The 18,802-nt window shown below is 36.9% G+C and overlaps 4 protein-coding genes across 5 annotated transcripts; 2 read left to right on the top strand and 2 right to left on the bottom strand.

The window, feature by feature from the left end:
* Positions 1-472: 472 nt before the first annotated feature.
* Positions 473-2,297, bottom strand: LOC126606400 (uncharacterized). Of its 2 annotated transcripts, none has more exons than XM_050273778.1 (5): positions 2,080-2,297; positions 1,876-1,948; positions 1,209-1,260; positions 1,053-1,122; positions 473-680 (listed from the first exon to the last, which is right to left on the bottom strand). In XM_050273778.1, exons 1-5 carry the CDS (start codon positions 2,182-2,184, stop codon positions 594-596), a joined length of 387 nt encoding a protein of 128 aa, XP_050129735.1. In that variant the 5' UTR covers positions 2,185-2,297; the 3' UTR covers positions 473-593. The 2 variants fall into 2 exon arrangements, with proteins under 2 accessions (XP_050129735.1, XP_050129737.1); XM_050273780.1 differs by having other exon boundaries at positions 1,876-1,936.
* A 2,148-nt stretch (positions 2,298-4,445) lies between these two features.
* On the top strand, positions 4,446-7,681 carry LOC126608555 (triose phosphate/phosphate translocator, chloroplastic-like). The gene is made up of 12 exons (XM_050276501.1): positions 4,446-5,121; positions 5,387-5,458; positions 5,564-5,629; positions 5,729-5,807; positions 5,897-6,017; positions 6,108-6,203; positions 6,316-6,428; positions 6,517-6,594; positions 6,690-6,806; positions 6,906-7,005; positions 7,134-7,234; positions 7,359-7,681. The coding sequence occupies exons 1-12, from the start codon at positions 4,805-4,807 to the stop codon at positions 7,383-7,385; spliced, it is 1,287 nt and encodes a 428-aa protein (XP_050132458.1). The 5' UTR covers positions 4,446-4,804; the 3' UTR covers positions 7,386-7,681.
* A 621-nt stretch (positions 7,682-8,302) lies between these two features.
* On the bottom strand, positions 8,303-11,862 carry LOC126608611 (pentatricopeptide repeat-containing protein At1g26460, mitochondrial-like). The gene is made up of 7 exons (XM_050276569.1): positions 11,206-11,862; positions 10,767-10,989; positions 10,191-10,673; positions 9,522-9,728; positions 9,009-9,146; positions 8,719-8,907; positions 8,303-8,589 (listed from the first exon to the last, which is right to left on the bottom strand). Exons 1-6 carry the CDS (start codon positions 11,817-11,819, stop codon positions 8,722-8,724), a joined length of 1,851 nt encoding a protein of 616 aa, XP_050132526.1. The 5' UTR covers positions 11,820-11,862; the 3' UTR covers positions 8,303-8,589; positions 8,719-8,721.
* Positions 11,863-15,213: 3,351 nt separating this feature from the next.
* On the top strand, positions 15,214-18,004 carry LOC126608612 (PLASMODESMATA CALLOSE-BINDING PROTEIN 4-like). The gene is made up of 4 exons (XM_050276570.1): positions 15,214-15,539; positions 15,907-16,149; positions 16,255-16,291; positions 17,416-18,004. Exons 1-4 carry the CDS (start codon positions 15,488-15,490, stop codon positions 17,672-17,674), a joined length of 591 nt encoding a protein of 196 aa, XP_050132527.1. The 5' UTR covers positions 15,214-15,487; the 3' UTR covers positions 17,675-18,004.
* The last annotated feature ends 798 nt before the right edge of the window (positions 18,005-18,802 follow it).

The following is an 18,802-nucleotide window of genomic DNA, read 5'->3' as shown; positions in this document are numbered from 1 at the left end:
TGCATGCAAGATTTTGCCCGTTGGGACCGAAGGGAACGTACGTGCGGACCTCAAAGAAATGCAAACAGAATTGCCGCCAAGAGTTTCTATATAGAACACTAGAAACAAAGGAATTGTATGCACTTTTAGCCAATTTCTACACTGATATAAATGATATGAGGCATAAAATTCATATTTATATTTAAAAGGTGATGGCATATCATTTCAGTAAGAATGAATTGTCGTTTGATCCCTTGTATTATTATTCCAATTAAAATTGATTATCTTAACTTTTTTTTGGTAAATTAACTCCTGAACTATTTAAAATTAGTCAGCTAACTCCCACTGTCAGATTCGAAGAAATTTTATCCATTTTACTCTTTCAGTAAGGACCCTAAAACCCCTTTCAAAACTGTGAATCAACATCAACCTCCCCTGCTGAGGTTCAACCCTCAAATGCAAATTAAGATTTTTCGAATTAAGTTCTTACATATTTGCAAAAACCACCCTGAAATTGTATAGTCAAGGAAAAGTACTGGATGACCGGCATCCTATAACATTAGAGTCAACAAAATACGTTCGAACGAAATATTAATCTGTACAAAAATAATCAGTTATGGTTCTTCCTTGACGAAGAAATTTTGAGGCAGGCAAAACTCTTCCTCGCGATTCAGGAAATCCATCTCCTCGTCGTCTGGTTTCTGAAATTCAAGAAAAAAATGGTAAAATATGTAGATTTCAGCAAGTCTAAATAATTTCAGTAGTTGTTTATCTCAAGTCTCGCTTCAAACTTCCGTGTACTGAATAATGCAGCTATTTAGTACCTATTCACCTATAACGCAGTGCAGAGATGCGCGTATATTTTGTATTTTGAGAGTCGTTCTACCTAAAGTATGAAGCGTCTAGTTATTTTTAAATCCCGCATTCTGCAGTTGGCACTGTGAGTGTTCGTTGTTGATTGAGTGTACACAAACAAATTACCGATGAACGTGGATATTAAGTTTAACAGTTCCATCATAAGATAAAGATCACTGAGATATGAAAAAACTGAGTGAATTAAGTAAATTAGATACCAGCATTTCCAAGTTATAGAACCTCTCTAGCAACTGCAGAACCTCGTCAGCGGAGAAGTGTCGATCAAAGCTGTGAAAACAACACAACAATGAGTAAGGCGATGCAAATGGCGATGTATTATAAACCCACAAACAGATACGTTAAGTGGGACAAACCTTCTTCGAAGAAATTCCATTAAACCATAAAGCACGAAATGGCGGTGTATGCCTGCGCCCAAACAAGTAGCGGATTGCTCATGTATTTACCTTACTTGCTTGTCTATTTACGAATAACATGATAACGTAAGAACGAAAATGGAAGAATGCATGAGCGACTAATCCTAGCATTCCTCAAAATGGAAACGGTATTGTATTATTGCCTAATTAATCACCCGTCGTGCATTAACTCATATACATATTGATTTACTATAACTCCCCTTATATTGACTTGAACCATCAGATTCCAAATTCAATTTTGGTAAAAGGTGACAACCATACTCTTGAACTTTTCCTACCATTAACAGCCAAGCCTTATCTCATTAAGTAAGGTTGTATGAATCTTATAACGCCAATGTGCTCGGTTTTGCGTCAAGTTTTCTGTTAGTCAGAAGAAAAAAATTGATAACTTTCCCTCCAAAAATCAACAAGAAATATTGACTTCTTAGCATTTTCTGGGTGAAAAATTCTCCGTACGAAGATTGAAGATGCTAATTAACCACCCATTTTTACAATCTAAATTGATAATTTACATAAAATTGTCACAAAAACCACCCATATAACTAACCAAAACCGGAACTCCAGAGATAATAAACTGAAATATGAGCATTAATTAGAGAAAACCTGCCTTTTAATTTTCCGGGAGGATAAATTTCAAGAGCTTCCAACAGCCTGAGCTCCAATTCAACCTGTGATTCCTCCTATTACATTGATCATAAAATTTAAAGCAAAAAATATATAAAACCAACATATATATACATATATGTGTATGTGTCTGTGTCTGTGTTTGTATAGAATCTAGAGAGAGAGAGAGAGAGAGAGAGAGAGGGACCTTCGGGAGAGAAGAAGCAGAGGAAGGGGGAGGTTTGCAAGGAGAGTGTACGGACATGCCGTCTTGTTCCTCTTCTTCTCTGCCGTTGCCACCACTCCTTTCCATTTTAATTCGATCGATTTTATGTGATAATATTTTTGAACGGGAAATTTCTGACAAAATTTTGAAATATTTATGAGGTAGCAGCAGTCACACTGAATTTGGAAGCAAATCATGTTCTGTTTTTTATTTAGGTTTTCCATTTTCTTTGATCCAAAACGATCTCTGGAAATTGAAGTGGCCTTGTTTTTGGGCTTTTGGAGCAAAGCCCAAGTTTGTCCTGCTCTTTTTGTTGACTTAATTAGTTTTTGGATTGGACTTGGCCCAATATAAGTAAATTTTTTAACAATTCGACATAAACCGCCTAGAGAATTTTTTTTTTTTTTGAAAAGTGTGTTACGTGGTCGGACTTGTAGGGTCATCCAATAGCAATTTTCCACATCACGAGTGGAGCCGGCTTAATCAGAATGCATGTGCGTGCGCTTGTGAGAGAGAGAGTGGGGAAAGGAAAGAGGCTTGCTACTCTGTTAAAGTTTTTTCCACTAGTTTATGATGAGAGAAATTTAAGTTCATGTTTAAAATAACGGATACATTGCCTTAATCGATTGACGCTGGTAAATCACACGATGGTGATCAAAGGAAGGTTAAAATATTTCTGTGAGTCTTCTCAGCCTCTGAAATTAACTGTCGTGGCAAATCCACCGGTTTATTTTATTTTTTATTTTTTTTTAACAGAGGAGCTTTTCTTGACCCAAAAGGAGAATAATTTGTCTTTTTTTTGTTCATTGTAGCAATGAATGCAGGAACAAATATGCTCTAACAAATTTAAAGTAGGTGAGCTTCCAAGCTAACTAGTTTTTAATGCATTCAAAATTGGATAGCTTTGTATTAAAAAAAACATAAAAAAAGGAAAGAAAATCAAATGGATACCTTATAAACTTATTACTATCAAAATGTTAGACTCGTGTTTGCTTATATATGCAGCTCGTTTTATGTATCGAATATTTCATATAAAATTATTATGATCACTTCATGACAATGGCGGATTACAGATTTAAATATGAGAGGTTTTAGTGTTAAAAGTTTAAGTTTTGTCTAATAGAAACAGAGCTAAGCGCGCAAATTTTTTTTATCTTAGATTCATTGACAACGGGGATTCATTTTGAAACCAAAGGCTGATCTTCCTCAATAGGAATTGAATGCTGGCTTGAGGAAAGCTGAGACATTTTGTCGAACACTTGGTGAGTTTGTTGTCGTCAACGAAACCATATTGCACACATGTCAAAATATATAAACGTATTTCAAAGCAATCTGATAAGTGCTATCAAGTAAATTTGTCAAATACTCTTGATGTAACCTATCAATATTTCACACATAATAATTAAATTATTTTTTCAAATATTATAGACTCGTTGCGATAACATTCTCCTCGAAAACGATGACAACAACATCAACAACGATGACAACATAAATATGGCAACGACCGGGGCCGGATGGGTCAAGTACGGCCTCTAAAAACATGCGATAATCGGCTGAGAACTCGGGGCATAAGGGCCTGCGGTGATTATTAACATGCTTTTCCAGCCCATATCTTCCCACCTCTGGTCATGGTGCCGATAATGGCAGGCTGACAAAGACAAGGCCAATTTGTTACTATTTAATTTGTAACAACTTCCATTTGCATACGTCCGACACCATGCGCCCTTTATTTATTTTTTTCTTTCTTCTTCTTGTTTGCATTGTAGGAAATAAAAAAAAGGCAAATAACATTTCTTTAGTTGGGGATATATTCGATCTAACATGATCATCTCCGGATTTTTTTGGTGAAAATCTTGAAAATTCGTGAACTGTGTCCGTTCATTGTATATTGTACGGTCAATTTTTGTATTAAATACTATTTGTATTTAATTTTAAACTTAATGAAATTCAAGCAAACTAAAACAAGAACATTGAGTTCAAAGAATTAAACGTTGCAAAATGAATTTCAAAAAGTAAAATGTGATCGTATTTGAATAATTGAACGTAAGAGGCAAATCAATAATTGAACCTCCTCTATTATGCGCATAGCTAACCCTTTATAGAGACAAACAAAAAGAGTATTTGATTCGTTTGGATGTGTTTTTCTATTGTTGAAATCGCTTTTGATGAAAATATTTTTAGAACTAAATATTAATAAATATGTAAGTAAATCTTAAAAAAATACTTAAAATACTTTCTCTAAATATGATATAACTGATGATTCTTACAGAAAACACTTAAGTATTTTTAAAACCCAAATTTTAAAAGAACATCCAAACAAAAATGCATCCCTCTCTCTCCTCTTTCACCATCCAGTTTCTCGGTTAACAGTCTCTCTCTCCATTATTGTCTGCTCAATGATCTCTCTCTCTCTCTAAGCTTTCAACTTTTTTAATCCCAGCTCTGCCCCTCACATAGTCCAGCTCTTTGGGAATCTGGGTTTCCAGAAAACGAAAACAAAAAAGAAATCATTTTCTCTCCACATCATATTTATATTATAATATAAAAAACCCTCATCTCCTCGTTTCCAACGTTCATATATGCTTTAATATCGTTCCATACTCTACCCTTTTGTTTTGCCCAACTTCTCAAAAAATCCACCGTCAATTCGTCGACAATCTTTTTTTGGGGTTAATTTTTTCATTTGATTTTTTTTGGGGTCTGAAAAATGGCTTCATTGATCAACCCAGTTCATTCTCCAATCCGAACTTCTCAGTTTTCTTCGCTGTATTTATCGTCCAATAAGATTTCGCCTTCTTTTGCTCTGCTCAAAGTTCGCTCGCTTTCTTCCAGAGCTTCAAGCTTGGCCTTTTCTCCGTTGCCGGAGGCTGTAAAGCCTTTACCGGCAGTTGGGTTTTCCGGCAAGGGGTTGAAGCCTTCAGGGTGGAGTCAGCAGCTGAGACGGCGGGGCTCTGTTGAGTTGCTGCCGGTTGCTAAGGCTGCAGCTGCCGATGCTGATGGTGCTGAGATTGAAATTGCTGATGGGTTGGAATTTGCTGAACCCTTTAATCTTTCTTCCTCTGTTAGTATTAAAGTTTAGAACTTTTTAATCATATGATTGGTTGCTGAGAAAATGATGTGGAAAGAAAGTAAAAATCTGAAAAGAAAAAAATATATAATTTCATGGTTTCAGCTGCTTTTTTATTGGAGAAAGGTCAAAGGGTTGACTCAGATGAGTTTTTGTGGTCAATGTTTTTGGACAATGATGAATTTTTGAACGGTTTTAACGATGGTTTATGTGATTGTGCAGGTATGGGAAGCCTACAAAGAGCTTTTCTGAGAAATTTCCTTTTCTGATCACCGGTTTCTTTTTCTTCATGTGGTAATTAATTCATATTTAATTTTTTAATTAATTTCTGATTATAATTATTTATTCCAAAAAATCAATGCAGATATGGTCATAATTTTTATTCTGTTTTTTATTCAGGTACTTGTTAAATGTCATCTTCAACATACTCAACAAGAAGGTCTACAATTATTTCCCATATCCATAGTATGTTCATCCTTCAGTCTCAAACTTGTTTCGATTTTCGTATAATTTTTATTTTTACTCACAATTTGTAGGATTGATTTCCCTTCACCCCTTTTGCAGTTTTGTTTCTGTTATACACCTCCTTGTTGGAGTGGTGTACTGTCTCGTTTCTTGGTCAGTTGGGTTGCCGAAGCGCGCGGTAAGTACCTGTTTCTGCAATTGTTTAGATTCTGTTTTCAATCCGCAATGTGGGTTCCGCTAAATTGTGTAAATTTTTTGTTCATCCAGCCGATTGACAAGGAGCAGTTGGCTCTGCTGACCCCAGTTGCATTCTGTCACGCCCTCGGACATGTCATGTCCAATGTTTCATTTGCAGCTGTGGCTGTTTCTTTCACACACACTATTAAAGGTATGATCAAATGACCATTTGATAACCATTTCGTTTGTAAGCGTGAGAGTCAATGAAGTTTACAGCGTTTTTTGTTATATTTATCGACAGCCCTGGAGCCGTTCTTCAATGCATCTGCTTCTCAGTTTGTTTTGGGGCATCACATTCCCTTGTCCCTGTGGCTATCATTGGCCCCTGTCGTGATCGGTAAATCTTTAGTCTTTGATCTTCTGTTTCATTTCTCTAATATTTCTCTCACACGCCAATGATAGAGTGCACATAGATTCAGTCCTCGTGTATAACTGAACTTCCATTTTAGGTGTGTCCATGGCATCATTGACTGAACTTTCTTTCAACTGGCTTGGCTTCGGCAGTGCGATGATTTCAAACATTGCTTTCACCTATAGAAGTATCTATTCAAAAAAAGCAATGGTAAGCATCATCTGATTGAGCTTTCTTTTATTTTTTTTCGCGCTGCAGACTAATTTCAATCTCTTAAAATGTATTTTGACTTCAACAGACAGGAATGGACAGTACAAATGTGTATGCTTACATTTCAATCATTGCTCTCTTGGTTTGCATCCCACCAGCAATTCTCGTAAGTTCATCTTTTCGCAGAAATTCCGATTTTAAGCAATGGCATTGCTCTTAATTTGCGAGAGAAATATTCAGAATGCTTTCCTTTGACGTCAGATTGAAGGGCCCCAACTGATGCAATATGGATTTAAGGATGCTATAGCGAAAGTAGGCCTCTACAAATTTGTCTCTGATTTATTCTGGATCGGAATGTTTTATCATCTGTACAATCAGGTAAACCGTTGACATACTCTCTGAAAGCACATGTTTGATCCATACCTGCACCATTGCCCGTTTTGTAGTATTAACCACTGCCGGGGGTTACAATTGCAGCTTGCTACTAACACTTTGGAACGGGTTGCACCACTAACGCATGCAGTCGGAAATGTGTTGAAGCGTGTTTTCGTGATCGGGTTCTCCATTGTTGTGTTTGGTAATTTGCTTTAACCTCATTCAAATCATATGCACCTCAGATGATACCTCAGTTTGTTAAACAGTTTGAACATGGGTGAGTCCGGTTTATCATACATGTTCATATGTTTCTTGCTCCGTGTTTGACAGGCAACAAAATCTCTACACAAACTGGGATTGGAACTGCCATCGCAATCGCTGGTGTTGCCATCTACTCCTTAATCAAAGCAAACTTGGAAGAGCAAAAACGGGTAAAGATCCTTCGACACCTTAACTATTTTATTTCCTTTCAATTTTTCGGTAATAAACTTCTTCGTTTCGAACCAGCCATTTTTGCTTGAACTCACATACATATCATACCATCCTGCATTTCAGAAGGCTGCTGCAGTTTCCGCATCATAGGTTTATAGCCATTAGAGGCTTTGTGGTGGATGCCTGAGAGAAAATAAAAGCTCTGAGAATAATAAGAATTAATAACATCGAATCGAGTCGAAAGCATCGGGAGATTACGAAATGGAAAAGCTCATTGAATTTGTTGTATTTTTCACTCAGTTTTATTACCAAAATTGTAAGTGATCTACAAAGAATTTCGATCACTGTTGTAATTGTAGCAGGCACTCGGCGCTTAAATTCTGATTAGGTGCCAAATTTTTTTAATAGAATTTTAAATACCATATGGTAACCTTCAGCGTTGCAAAGCTGTTTTTTTTAAGAAAACTAATGAAAATAACTTGAAAACTTTGAGTTTTAACGATATAGACAAAATAAATAGTAAGGTGAATGGTATCATGATTGATTTTTTAATATAAAAATGTGATTTTTCGTTAAAGTGAACAGTATCAGAAGTTTTTTTTGTTAAAATTCCTTTTCTTTTTTGTTTTTTTCCATTTAAAGCAAATATTGGGGAGGAGAGGGGATTCGAGCTTGGAACATCGGGGCATCAAAGTGCAAGGGTAAATACTTTTAATCAAGGGAACTTTAACGAAAAGTTCTCAATACTATTCTTTTTAACGAAAAATCATATTTTTACATTACAAAATTAATCCAGATACTATTCATTTTAAGGAAAACTAATGAAAAGAACTTGAAAACTTTGAGTTTTAATGATAAGAACAAAATAAAAGGTAAAGTAAATAGTACCAGAATTGACTTTTTAGTGTAAAAATATGAATTTTCGTTAAAGTAAACAGTACCGGATGCTTTTCGTTAAAGTTACCTTCATTTTACCCTTTATCGAATGGAAATTTAAAATACGCTAAAGACGACACGAGAAAGAAATGGCCGAGACATCTTGTAGAAAAAATTGAGACTAAACACCATTGGGCACGAAACAAGAAACATTTTTCCTACCATTATTGGCAACAATTTTAAGGTTATATTTTTCCTGTCTAACAATTTACTACTCATTTTCGCTCAAAAAGCACAAAAACGTTACATATGAAGAACAAAAAAAAACAATAAGGAACTAGGAGGCTATTATCCTAGCAAAGATCCTGCCAAGACTCGATGGAAAATCCGAGGTAATGTACATATTCGGATGAAGTTACACTGGAAGATACGAGCGTTCGAGGTGGATCTCGTATCCAATCAGCTTCGTCAAACCATACTGCAGGCAATACAGCAATCGTTAACCAGAAACACGGTTGAAGCAAGAGATCGCGAAAAGAGTGATATGCAAGTTATACGGAGGAAACAGAATGAAGATTTTTCATCTCAGAAAGGAACATTTACTTACTATTTAGGCATATCCGGTGCTGTAGTTGAGGTTGAACAGCCAGTCCCTGCGATTCTCTGAACCCATCACAATTTTGAACCTTTTGGCCAAGGTATCAACATGATCGTCACTCTCATAGTCGAGCTCTCGCCTACATCTTCTTCTGACCCTTTTCAGCATTTCTTTCGTTGGTTCAAAACCAGCAATTACCTGTCCAAATATTTATTATATTCTTTACTGAGGCAGCAAATTAAGCACTATGGAAAAGGTTACACCATCAGTGACAAGAAGAAATTGAAGAATGCAGTTACCATGTCATCAATCACCAAGACCGCAGCTTTTGGATCTCTGTTGATGAGATGAGCGTCTACAAGTAACGAGTACGACTTTGCATTGGGTTTGACGCCCACACTAACCAAGTGCTCAAATACTCTTGAAGCTTCAAAAGTCTGCCAAAAAAACCATAAGACGAGATCAGCAAGGTGTTATCATGTTTAATACGTGCGATGCCTTTGCAAATTTTTACTCTGCATCAGGTCCATATGCTCCTTATGGGCATGAACAGAGGTCCCCGAGAAATAAATATTTTCTGTGCCAACTAACTCCACACGATAAGTAAAAACCAGTCCTAACTTCTAAGAGTATGGATCAACTACTGATAACTTGTCACCCAAGTTCAATAGAAGTACAAAATCCTTTGATCACACTAAAAGCATTAAGGGTAGATCATGGCTACTCAATGCATATCAAAAAAATATCACATTATAAAACTATGACGGACATTGAGCTAGCTAAGTCTCAGATAGAGAGAGAGCACTATTTACCTGCTTGTGCTTTCCAAAAGCATACATGAGAGCGTTGTATGAATGTATATCAGGGGTCAATTCAAATGTAGAACTAATCGCCTCAAAGGTCTGGTAAGCACGCTCAATCTGCCAGGTATTTGCACAACCTAATATTATGCAATTCAATGCAGCAACAGATTTGTACGGAGGGTCTGCACGGCTCAAATTTTCTAATTGATAATACACCTGAGGAATCAATATGTTTCAAGTTAAAAAGCTGCAAAAGAAAATTCATAAAGGCATATAGACAATGGAGTAATGGACTGAAAACTGCAAAGCACTCTCCTTGGCCCCCTTTTCCTCAGACAGATAATTGCAAGATATATTTTCATTTACTAGTTCTTTTTTGGACTGCTATTAGTTAACAAGTTTTAGTTTGTTAAACAGTGACCTACAGAAACTTGAAAGATTTACTTCATGGGGACTAGCAATTACATCACTGATGCATAATAAGAATCGAAAAATTGGGAGTTGTGCCTATGCAAAATTTAAAAATGCACAAGAACATCATAAATTTGCATCTTTAAGATGAATAAAGGTTAAAATCTTTATTACCCTACAAATATCTCAGACACAAATCGAGACAACGTTGATATTTCAATAGATTACATGTCTAAATCAAATAGGAATAAAGAGAGAACTACATACCGAGTCCAAAGTTCCAAAACCTCCCTTAGAGCAGGCAACAACCAGCAGATATAATGAAGTAAATGGGGAGAACAGTTCCTCTTCTGCTTCTTTATCGGAATTACCATAAGCAGCCTCATATTCACGGAGAGTACTAAAAGCTCTTTGAAGACTCCCTAGCGATGCAAGGGCACATATCTTTGCACGGTAAGATTCTGCATTAGGAACCTTCTTTTGGCGCAACGAGCGTAGTAAGATTGCCCATGATGCATCCAGTAAAGTAGTATTGTGTGTCCTGCCGGCAGTTGCAAGTGCTGACACAAGCAGCCCTTCATCTGCAGAAAGAAAAACAATAGGTCTTGCTTGCTCACCCCTAGCAATCCATTTGGCCATAAACTCCAGGGCATGAAATGCTAATTTGCTATTATCCTCTTGCAGAGCAACTTCCGCAATGTAGTTGCACAAGTTCCACGGAGGGCAAAGAGCTTTGTTTTGATCCATTGACTGATAACACCCAAAAAAAAAAACTTACATAAGCGAACATTGTCCAAAATTTTCCATTCCTCGATCTAAATATCTATGGTATGAATCATGTACCTTGCACTTGTCGATAATTGAAACCAAAGTATCTAGTTTTCCCTTATTGACACAGCCTCGTACACATTCTCTAAACACCGGCATTGACAGCATGTAACCAGATTTTAAATTCAAGTCTATATATTTCAAGGCGGCGTCAATCTGGTCCATTTGCAACAGCATGCCGATAACCAAGTCATATGACTCTTCATCAGGCGGAGATTCCTTCCCCGTCTGCAACATCCTGATACATTGAAGTGAAATTGATTCATGAAATATGAATGCATACATATACTAACATGTGTTTCTGGGAGAGCCGAAAGACGAGTAAAGAAAACAAAAGCCTTTAATCGGCACTCCAACAAGAAAAATTCATTTCATTACAAACCACGGCGGCAACATCAATTGAATTATAAGGTAAACTTGCGAGAATAATAATCAAATCGACCAAAGAGCTAACCTTTCGAGCAATTTATCTGCGGCCTCGGTCTCTCTGGCCTGGTGCATGGCCTTGAGGACGAGATTAAACGACGCCGTGTTGGGCATGATGCCGTAGTCCTCCATATGCGCCACAAGATCCAGCATCGTCCCCGGCGAGGCTCCCATCATCAAATTGGCCCTCAAGTAATGGTTATACAAGCTCACATCGGGCTTATTCGGCTTCCCGTTCTTATCCAACGACCGAACCCAGAACTCGAACAGCTGCTTCATGTCCAGCCATCGCTGTGATGTCATCCAACCGGCGAACTCGTTCATTAGGCTCTGCGCGTCTAGGTTTTGCGACATGGCCTGGAATCGGGCGCTCGGGGACTGGTTGAGGAACCCGATGGGAAGCGGGGACTGACCCATGGGCGAGTTGGGTGCCGGATTCCGCCAGTTCTCGTTGTACATGGGGCTTCCGGAGGCGGGGTTCGGAGGGAGAGGAGTGGAGGCGATGGGGTGAGTCGGCTCGACGTCGAGTTGAGGCTCCTGGGAGAGAAATGTGAATGTTGTGATGGACTTGAATCCCGGGTTCGGGTTTAGGATTTTGGCCAGCGTTCGGGTCCGCGCGAGGATCGCCATTTGGGACGCCATTGATGGAGCTCAGTCACAGTGACAGTGAGATGTACGGTAAGTTAGGGTTTTGAAGCTTCTCAGGGACGGAGGGCTGTATGGTAATTTTGAAATTTCTAATGGCATTTCGGACATTATTTGGAAATGAAGTGGCATTGTGGCTGATGGGTTATGTCAGCAGCGTATTCTTTGGGCTTGTAAAATTTACACGTGGGAGAGTCCAAAACTTCTGGTGTTGGGTTTTAAACGTTGGAAAGCCCAGTTTAGATGGATTGCCTGGTTTTAAGTTCTTAAAAGCCCAAATGACAGAAGAGGCTCCAACTTTTAGGCCCATTTTAAATGTCTTTTGAGATCAGGATCTTTTTTTATATCCCTTTGGAATCAATTCGTCTTATTCGTTCATCACAAATCTTAGGGCCATAAATTAAACACAATTCTTGACCGCACGATTTGCATCAACGGAGCCGCAATAACATGGTCCGAAGGCTCCAAAGAGAAAGATCCAGAAAGTATCTGGATCCCAAATGTTTATTTATCCGCTTCATGAGTTTTGAAGCCAATTGGTACGACTTAAATTTGTCTTTTTTCATGAGGGGAGAATAAATATATATATATATATATATATATATATATATATATATATATAGTATTGGGAAGAATATAATTTGAATATGTGAGATCGTATAAAGAGAAACATATAATTTCTTTGGCTTTTTGGTTAAGTTTTAATTAGACAGTTGTATCTTTCATGCGTAATGGAATTATGCAAGTAAATTAAATACATTTTTTTTTACAAAACAAGTGGTGGTAGGGCCTAACAGATCAAATCCGACAAGATTAACAAACAATTTGATCACAACACCATCACATGGTAAAAGATCAAATCATCACACATTTCTTTGTGGAAAGGGATCTTCATCCCTTCCACCAAATCCACTAAATCCATCAATCCGAACTCTTGACATTTGATTCAACGGTTAAAGTTATTATAACTTTTAAAGAGATCCCTGTTTTTAGCTGTTGGATCAATTTCAATGGTCTAGATTCGTGGATTTGGTGGAAGGGTTCTGGAGATGATCCCTTTCCTTTTTTTGTTTTTTCTTTTGTTTTCTTAATTTCATATAATATTTTTTCTAGTAAAGCATATATAATATTTGTTTGTATCATATTTCACAAATCCCGAAACAATTGATTACCTGTCAATTTTGCATCTTCAAAGACTTACTGAAGGATTTATGATGAGGCACCTCTGCCAAAGCACACGAGTTTCTTTTCAATTAAGAGACCAATCACAACGTTACATATGTTAACACCAAATTAAAACTCCTAGAGTTCCACATCAACTGCGGACGGAAACAGGAGACTCTCGTCAACTATAAAAGTAGATCATTCTCCAACAATTAATCCCTAGTCTCATTATTTCCCTTAATTCACTATTAGAACTTACGATGATTATGCTTGAACTTTTGTCCAATGTAAACTCTACATTATTAATGAGAACTCATCTACCCTCTAGAACGTAACCCAACTTAAAAAAAAAAAAGTAATCATAAACCTTTTATTGGTGAAGGTTCTGTTCCATTTGTAAGAAAGAAAGATGAAGCATTACCTTTGTTTTTGTGTGGTCCAATTTATTCTCTTTAGGGCTGGTAGGAATTTCAAGTCCCAAATAAAAAACTTTCGGGACTCATTCACTAAAGTCATCTAAAAGCAACCACAGATTTTCAAAGAATCACTTTGCTAGTGTTTCTCCTTTATAATTTTGGATCCACCTAATATGTATGACTCAACTCACATGTATTTTTTTTATATTGAATTTGCAATTAACATATGATAAATTAACTTGATGAAATTGCAAAAGGAAAGTTTTCTGCACATATATCGAGGTCCACATAGAATAGGAAGACTTTTTAGCTAAATCGGTTATTGAAATTGACATACTTTTTCACTTTGGTTCATAATTGATCGATAAAGGTAATCCTTGATTTTGTCATAGTAAATCATTTTGGTAACTCTGAGAAAAATCTGTCAATATTATTGTTAAGTCGAAGGGTTGGTTTGACAAAAATACCCTTAAAAAGACGATTACAAATTCGTTCACATGACAGTTCAACGAGAAAACTGACAGATTTTTACATAATGATCAAAATGATTTGCGGACAAACTTATAAATCACTTCTATTAATTTTTGTTGTTAAGGACTAAACTGAAGAGTTATGTCAATCTCAATGGTCAGTTTGCCTAAAAAACCAAACAAGAATTAAACTCCATGAGAGCTAATCTCTTGTTGTTCCTCAGTTGCTTAATAATAGAGCGGTCGGTTATTAACCGAGTGATTTTAGGTTGAACCTACAATAAAAAAAATTAATTTAATATGGTTGCGTGCACTTGCATGACCCCAATACAAACTGAAACAAGCCATTTCATTGATGATTGAGTTCAAGTAATTCATTAACGTTTGCATTCCACACTTTATCAAGCAATGTGTCAGGAGTGCCGTGGCACCACCCCATTGGCTAGATTGATATTTGATTTGAAATCCTACTATGCTGACGTGTGGGATTTCTTAGGTTTGTGGTAGAGACCGTAGTTGGAAGGTGCATGCCTTCAAATTCAAGCTGTAAATAGGTTTGAGTATGTCCACCAAAAGCCATTGTATGAGTTGTGTTTGTCCGGAGACTTTCAACCGCCGATGATATCCAAATTCTATGTACATTAACGATTGGTAGTCACTTCAAGTAAGCAATTGCACTTAACAATTTTTCCAGGACTAAATGTTAAAGAAGTCTCGATTATGCGTGTGTGCCGCATGGGGTAACACACTCACAATGAATTGCAACCCTTGCCTTGAGTCTTAGCACGTCCCGACTATTATTACTTTGTTGCCTTATGCATTAGTTGTACCAAAAATCCCCTCCATATAATAGGTTATATTAACTCTAAAAGAACGATCACTTAATACTACGGTTTAGTGATATTCCTCTTCATTTGTAAGTGAAAAGTCTTAGATTCGGTTTTCGTCAAAAACAGTCCTACCCTTTTAATATGGAATATCACATGATGAAAATTCCAACATGGCATGTGTATTTATCACAACTCGTTTAACTTGTATGAGATGCTGATGCCTCATGCCCCGAAGGAACCACCTATCCCTCCATGGAACCACTAATGGCGGGCCCCAAGAGGCCAGTGCTAAGTACTAACCAAACCCTAGTCCATATTGGGTTCAGTGCCCCAAAAGAACCATCTGTCCCCCCATGGAACCTTTAATGGCGGGCCCCACACAGGCTAGTTCTAAGTCATAACCAAACCCTAGTCCAGGTTGGGTTCAGTTCTGTCTGATCACCCCGCGGGTGAGTTTAAGACCGTTTACTCTCACATGACAAAAGCTTCTGCTTGCTCACCTCCCCAGAACCCTTAAACAAACAAGTATAAATCTAAATGTAAATTATATTTCTAATTAAACAGAATTTCTGCCACTTAATGTAAAAAAAATCTGAATTAAAAAAGGTTTAAAACCATATCACATACACACAGCCACCGTCCTATCATTGCTTTCCCCACTAGAAATCCCCACTCTCCACAGCTCTCTCTCTCTCTTTCTCTACAAGCCACCTCTCTCTCTCTCTCTCTAGTTCAGCAAAACTGTCATTTCTCTCCCTTATTTTTCCTACAATCCTGCATCAATCATGGCTGCTTTAGTGTATGTTGTGATTTTATTGGCCCTCACTGGCCATTCAAGTAAGCTCCTTTATTATGTTCGTTTTTTAATCTCTTTCCAGTTTTTTTTTTCTTAATTTTCTTAATCTAACATGTGGAAACTGAAAATCACTGTAACCCCTTTTTTCCAATCGAGGAAGAACTCCTCCCAAATCATAAAGTTTCAATCTTTCTCGTATTTTCCCACTCCATCAAATGAAATGCCTCCCAAATCAAAAAGTTTTAATTTGTCTTCTGTTTTTTTTTTTTTTTTTTTTTTTTTAAGGATTAGAAGATGTTAGCTCCTCGGAGTAGGACGATGTCACGTGTCCTCAAAAGGGCTATGATTTAAAGTGGTTTTAGTGTGAAGTAACTGGTTTTCTGGGTTTTTTTTTTCTGGGATTTTTAGGTGCTATTTATTGCGTATGCAAAGATGGAATTGGTGATTCAGCACTTCAGAAGGCACTGGACTATGCCTGTGGAGCTGGAGCTGACTGCAGTCCAATCCTCCAAAACGGTGCGTGTTACCAGCCCAACACCATCAAAGATCACTGCAGCTATGCAGTCAACAGTTATTTCCAGAGGAAGGGTCAAACTGCACAGAGCTGTGATTTTTCTGGTGCTGCTTCTCAGAGCCAAACTGCTCCTAGTAGTAAGTTCATTCCTCCTAAATCCTTATTCTTACCAATTTTTTTCAATTTTTTTTATATATTTTTAATAAAAATCACTAATTTTAATTTTTTTGGTGATTTTCCAGCCGCAAGTTCGACTTGTGTTTATCCTGCAAGTACCAGGTAGGCGTCTGAGTCTTTATTTCTGATATCTTGCAATTTTCCCCAAAATTTTATCAATATATTTAAATGCAATTTCCCAGAATATATTTTTTTGATTTTCTTGTATTTTTATGTGGGGTAGATGGTAGGTAGAACCTCTCACTCCGCACTTAAATGCTGTAATTTTTTATGTTTTTGTCAAACACTTAAATGCTGTAATTACTTGTAGTTAAAATGGTAGGTTTCAAAAGGGCTTCTTGAATAAGCAACAGCAGCTGCAATTTGCAAAAGTGAATTTGGAGATTAGTGCATAACTTAACGAGCTTATTTGGAAAGTGATAAGAAAAAGAATAGATCTACCTCCGCCCTTAAATTAATACTGTAGTAGCTTGATCTATGGTATTCAGTCATAACTGTGAGCTGTCATGATCTATAAGCTTGACAGTTGTTTTACTGCATGCCACTATCATTCATTCAATGTAACTGGTTACAAACTTTTAATTAAAGAATATTTGTTGATTTGTCGTCTGGACTTGTATAGATGTGCTAATTTTCTCCTAAATTTAGCCGATTATCCCATGAACTTGTATAATTAGTTAATTTCCCCTTGAACTTTAATTTTAGCTGATTACCTCCTCAACTTTTATAAATAATCAATTTTCCTCTGATGATAAATTAAAAAAAAAAATTCATCCATCCAATTTTTTATCTATTTTAATCACTCGAACAACACATAACAATGTATTGGGGCAAAAAAAAAAAGGAAAATTGGATGGATAAAAAATTAAAAATCTAACGCTAGGGGGTAAATTGACTATTTATAATATTTTAGGGGGGAATCAGCTAAAGTTAAAGTTCATGGGGAAATTGGTTAATTATAAAAGTTAAGGGAGCAATTGGCTAAAATTAAAATTTAGAGGAGAAATTGACACCTCTGTATAAGTTCAGAGGCAAATCGATAAATACCTCTTTAATTAAAAACGAAAGACAAGTGATTCTTAGATATTGGTTTATTGTCGGTTTAATTTGCATGCAGTTCTATTTTCGATTAAAAGTTTGTAACGGGTTAGTTTGTATGTAATTTCCCATGAAGTTCAAAGTGCACACTCTTTGCAATTAATATGATTTTGTTCTGTTTTGTTCAGCCAAGCAGGAACTGGCTCTACCACTACAAACTCAACCACAGGCACAACTCCAAGCACAGGCACAACCCCAACCACCGGCACCGGCACCGGCACCGGCATCACAACTCCAGGCACTCCGGCATCAGTGTTCGGAATAAGCCCCGCCGGGAGTAGCACAGGAATCGGCAATACTGACGGCGCGGCTACCTTGGGAGGCGCCAACCAGTTCTTTTTCTCTCTAGCCTCAGCTCTGTGCTTCACAGTGTTGTTACTGACCTGAAGAGCTTCAGGTGGTGGTGTAATTGGTGGGTAGGCATGTAATTTGCGACATTTGGGTGGGTGGTTGTGTAGGGAAACATCTTCAGAGGCCAAAAAAAAACAAAAAAAAAAAAAAACCCCACTAGGGTTTTTAATTTTTCTAGTTTCTGTGTTTCGTGTTTCCTTGCTCCAATGTGAAAACAGCTGGGGAATATTCGATTCCATTTTGAGTGGTGCCGCTAGTGCTTATTTATCGGGGGTCGGAATCTGATCATCTCCTTTTTAGATTTTTCCTTTTGTATATGCATGAGGGACACTATTTTTTTTAATTTATTGTTTCTTAATTTCCATAGTCGGCGGATGATTTTGTACTATAATTTAGTATCTCTTTCATCACATAACGCATTATCAATAATTTATGCGGATATTGCATCGAGCTATCATAGAGGCTTTTGATAGCGAATCAATGGCCAAAAAGAAAAAGCAGACAGAGACTCCTTCCAATAGATCGCATCAACGCAACTAACCATATCCTGTCTATTTTATGTTCACAAAAAATGAACGTCAATTTATATCACTGCAACATAACGTAAACGCAACTAAATACGTCAATTTTAATTTTTAACGACCCGTTTGATAGCATTATTTTTAGATTACTTAAGTTGAAATAAACAGAGATGTACAAAAGGAATAAATAGGTATGCGGAAATAAATTTTCTATACTGCGTTTAGTATTGCACCAAATTTGTTAGATATTTCGAGTATTAAAAACATTCGAAATATTCTAGAGCGTCCAAGAATTTTTTATGGCTAGAATCCACCAGCTTGTCAAAACTCACAAGCCTTGTGGAATTTGACGTGCATGGGCGAAAAAGTTGAAAAGAATCTAAAATAAAATACGAGTACGTAACATGTTGAAGGCTACAGAAGTTGGACCTTTGATGAAGACTCGTGACCTACCCACAAACCATATATAAGCCACAAACTCTAATATTTCCAAGCGCATTATGCAGATTTAAGTTTTAAGTTAAGTTGATAAAAAAAATGTACTCTTCATCGATACTTAATTAAGAATTCCACCCCCTTTAGCGCTTGACGCTAAAATCTATTATGTTATTGCATCCCCCTTTTTGCCAATCCTTCTTTAATA

The sequence above is a fragment of the Malus sylvestris genome, chromosome 16 (assembly GCF_916048215.2).
Source record: "Malus sylvestris chromosome 16, drMalSylv7.2, whole genome shotgun sequence".
NCBI lineage: Eukaryota > Viridiplantae > Streptophyta > Magnoliopsida > Rosales > Rosaceae > Malus > Malus sylvestris.
This window is presented reverse-complemented; position numbering and strand designations above follow the sequence as displayed.

Excerpts from the sequence above, each read along its gene's own strand:
- LOC126608611 (XM_050276569.1), bottom strand. The coding sequence starts at position 11,819 with ATGGCGTCCCAAATGGCGATCCTCGCGCGGACCCGAACGCTGGCCAAA. Across the intron at positions 9,729-10,190 it reads GTTTTGGAACTTTGGACTCG|GTGTATTATCAATTAGAAAA; the intron begins GTATGTAGTTCT and ends TTGATTCCTCAG. Across the intron at positions 9,147-9,521 it reads CTTTTGGAAAGCACAAGCAG|ACTTTTGAAGCTTCAAGAGT; the intron begins GTAAATAGTGCT and ends TTTTTTTGGCAG.
- LOC126606400 (XM_050273778.1), bottom strand. The coding sequence starts at position 2,184 with ATGGAAAGGAGTGGTGGCAACGGCAGAGAAGAAGAGGAACAAGACGGC. Across the intron at positions 1,261-1,875 it reads TCCTCCCGGAAAATTAAAAG|GCATACACCGCCATTTCGTG; the intron begins GCAGGTTTTCTC and ends GTTTGGGCGCAG. Across the intron at positions 681-1,052 it reads TCTATAACTTGGAAATGCTG|AAACCAGACGACGAGGAGAT; the intron begins GTATCTAATTTA and ends CTTGAATTTCAG.
- LOC126608555 (XM_050276501.1), top strand. The coding sequence starts at position 4,805 with ATGGCTTCATTGATCAACCCAGTTCATTCTCCAATCCGAACTTCTCAG. Across the intron at positions 5,459-5,563 it reads GGTTTCTTTTTCTTCATGTG|GTACTTGTTAAATGTCATCT; the intron begins GTAATTAATTCA and ends TTTTTTATTCAG. Across the intron at positions 6,429-6,516 it reads TCTATTCAAAAAAAGCAATG|ACAGGAATGGACAGTACAAA; the intron begins GTAAGCATCATC and ends TGACTTCAACAG.
- LOC126608612 (XM_050276570.1), top strand. The coding sequence starts at position 15,488 with ATGGCTGCTTTAGTGTATGTTGTGATTTTATTGGCCCTCACTGGCCAT. Across the intron at positions 15,540-15,906 it reads GGCCCTCACTGGCCATTCAA|GTGCTATTTATTGCGTATGC; the intron begins GTAAGCTCCTTT and ends TGGGATTTTTAG. Across the intron at positions 16,150-16,254 it reads GAGCCAAACTGCTCCTAGTA|CCGCAAGTTCGACTTGTGTT; the intron begins GTAAGTTCATTC and ends GTGATTTTCCAG.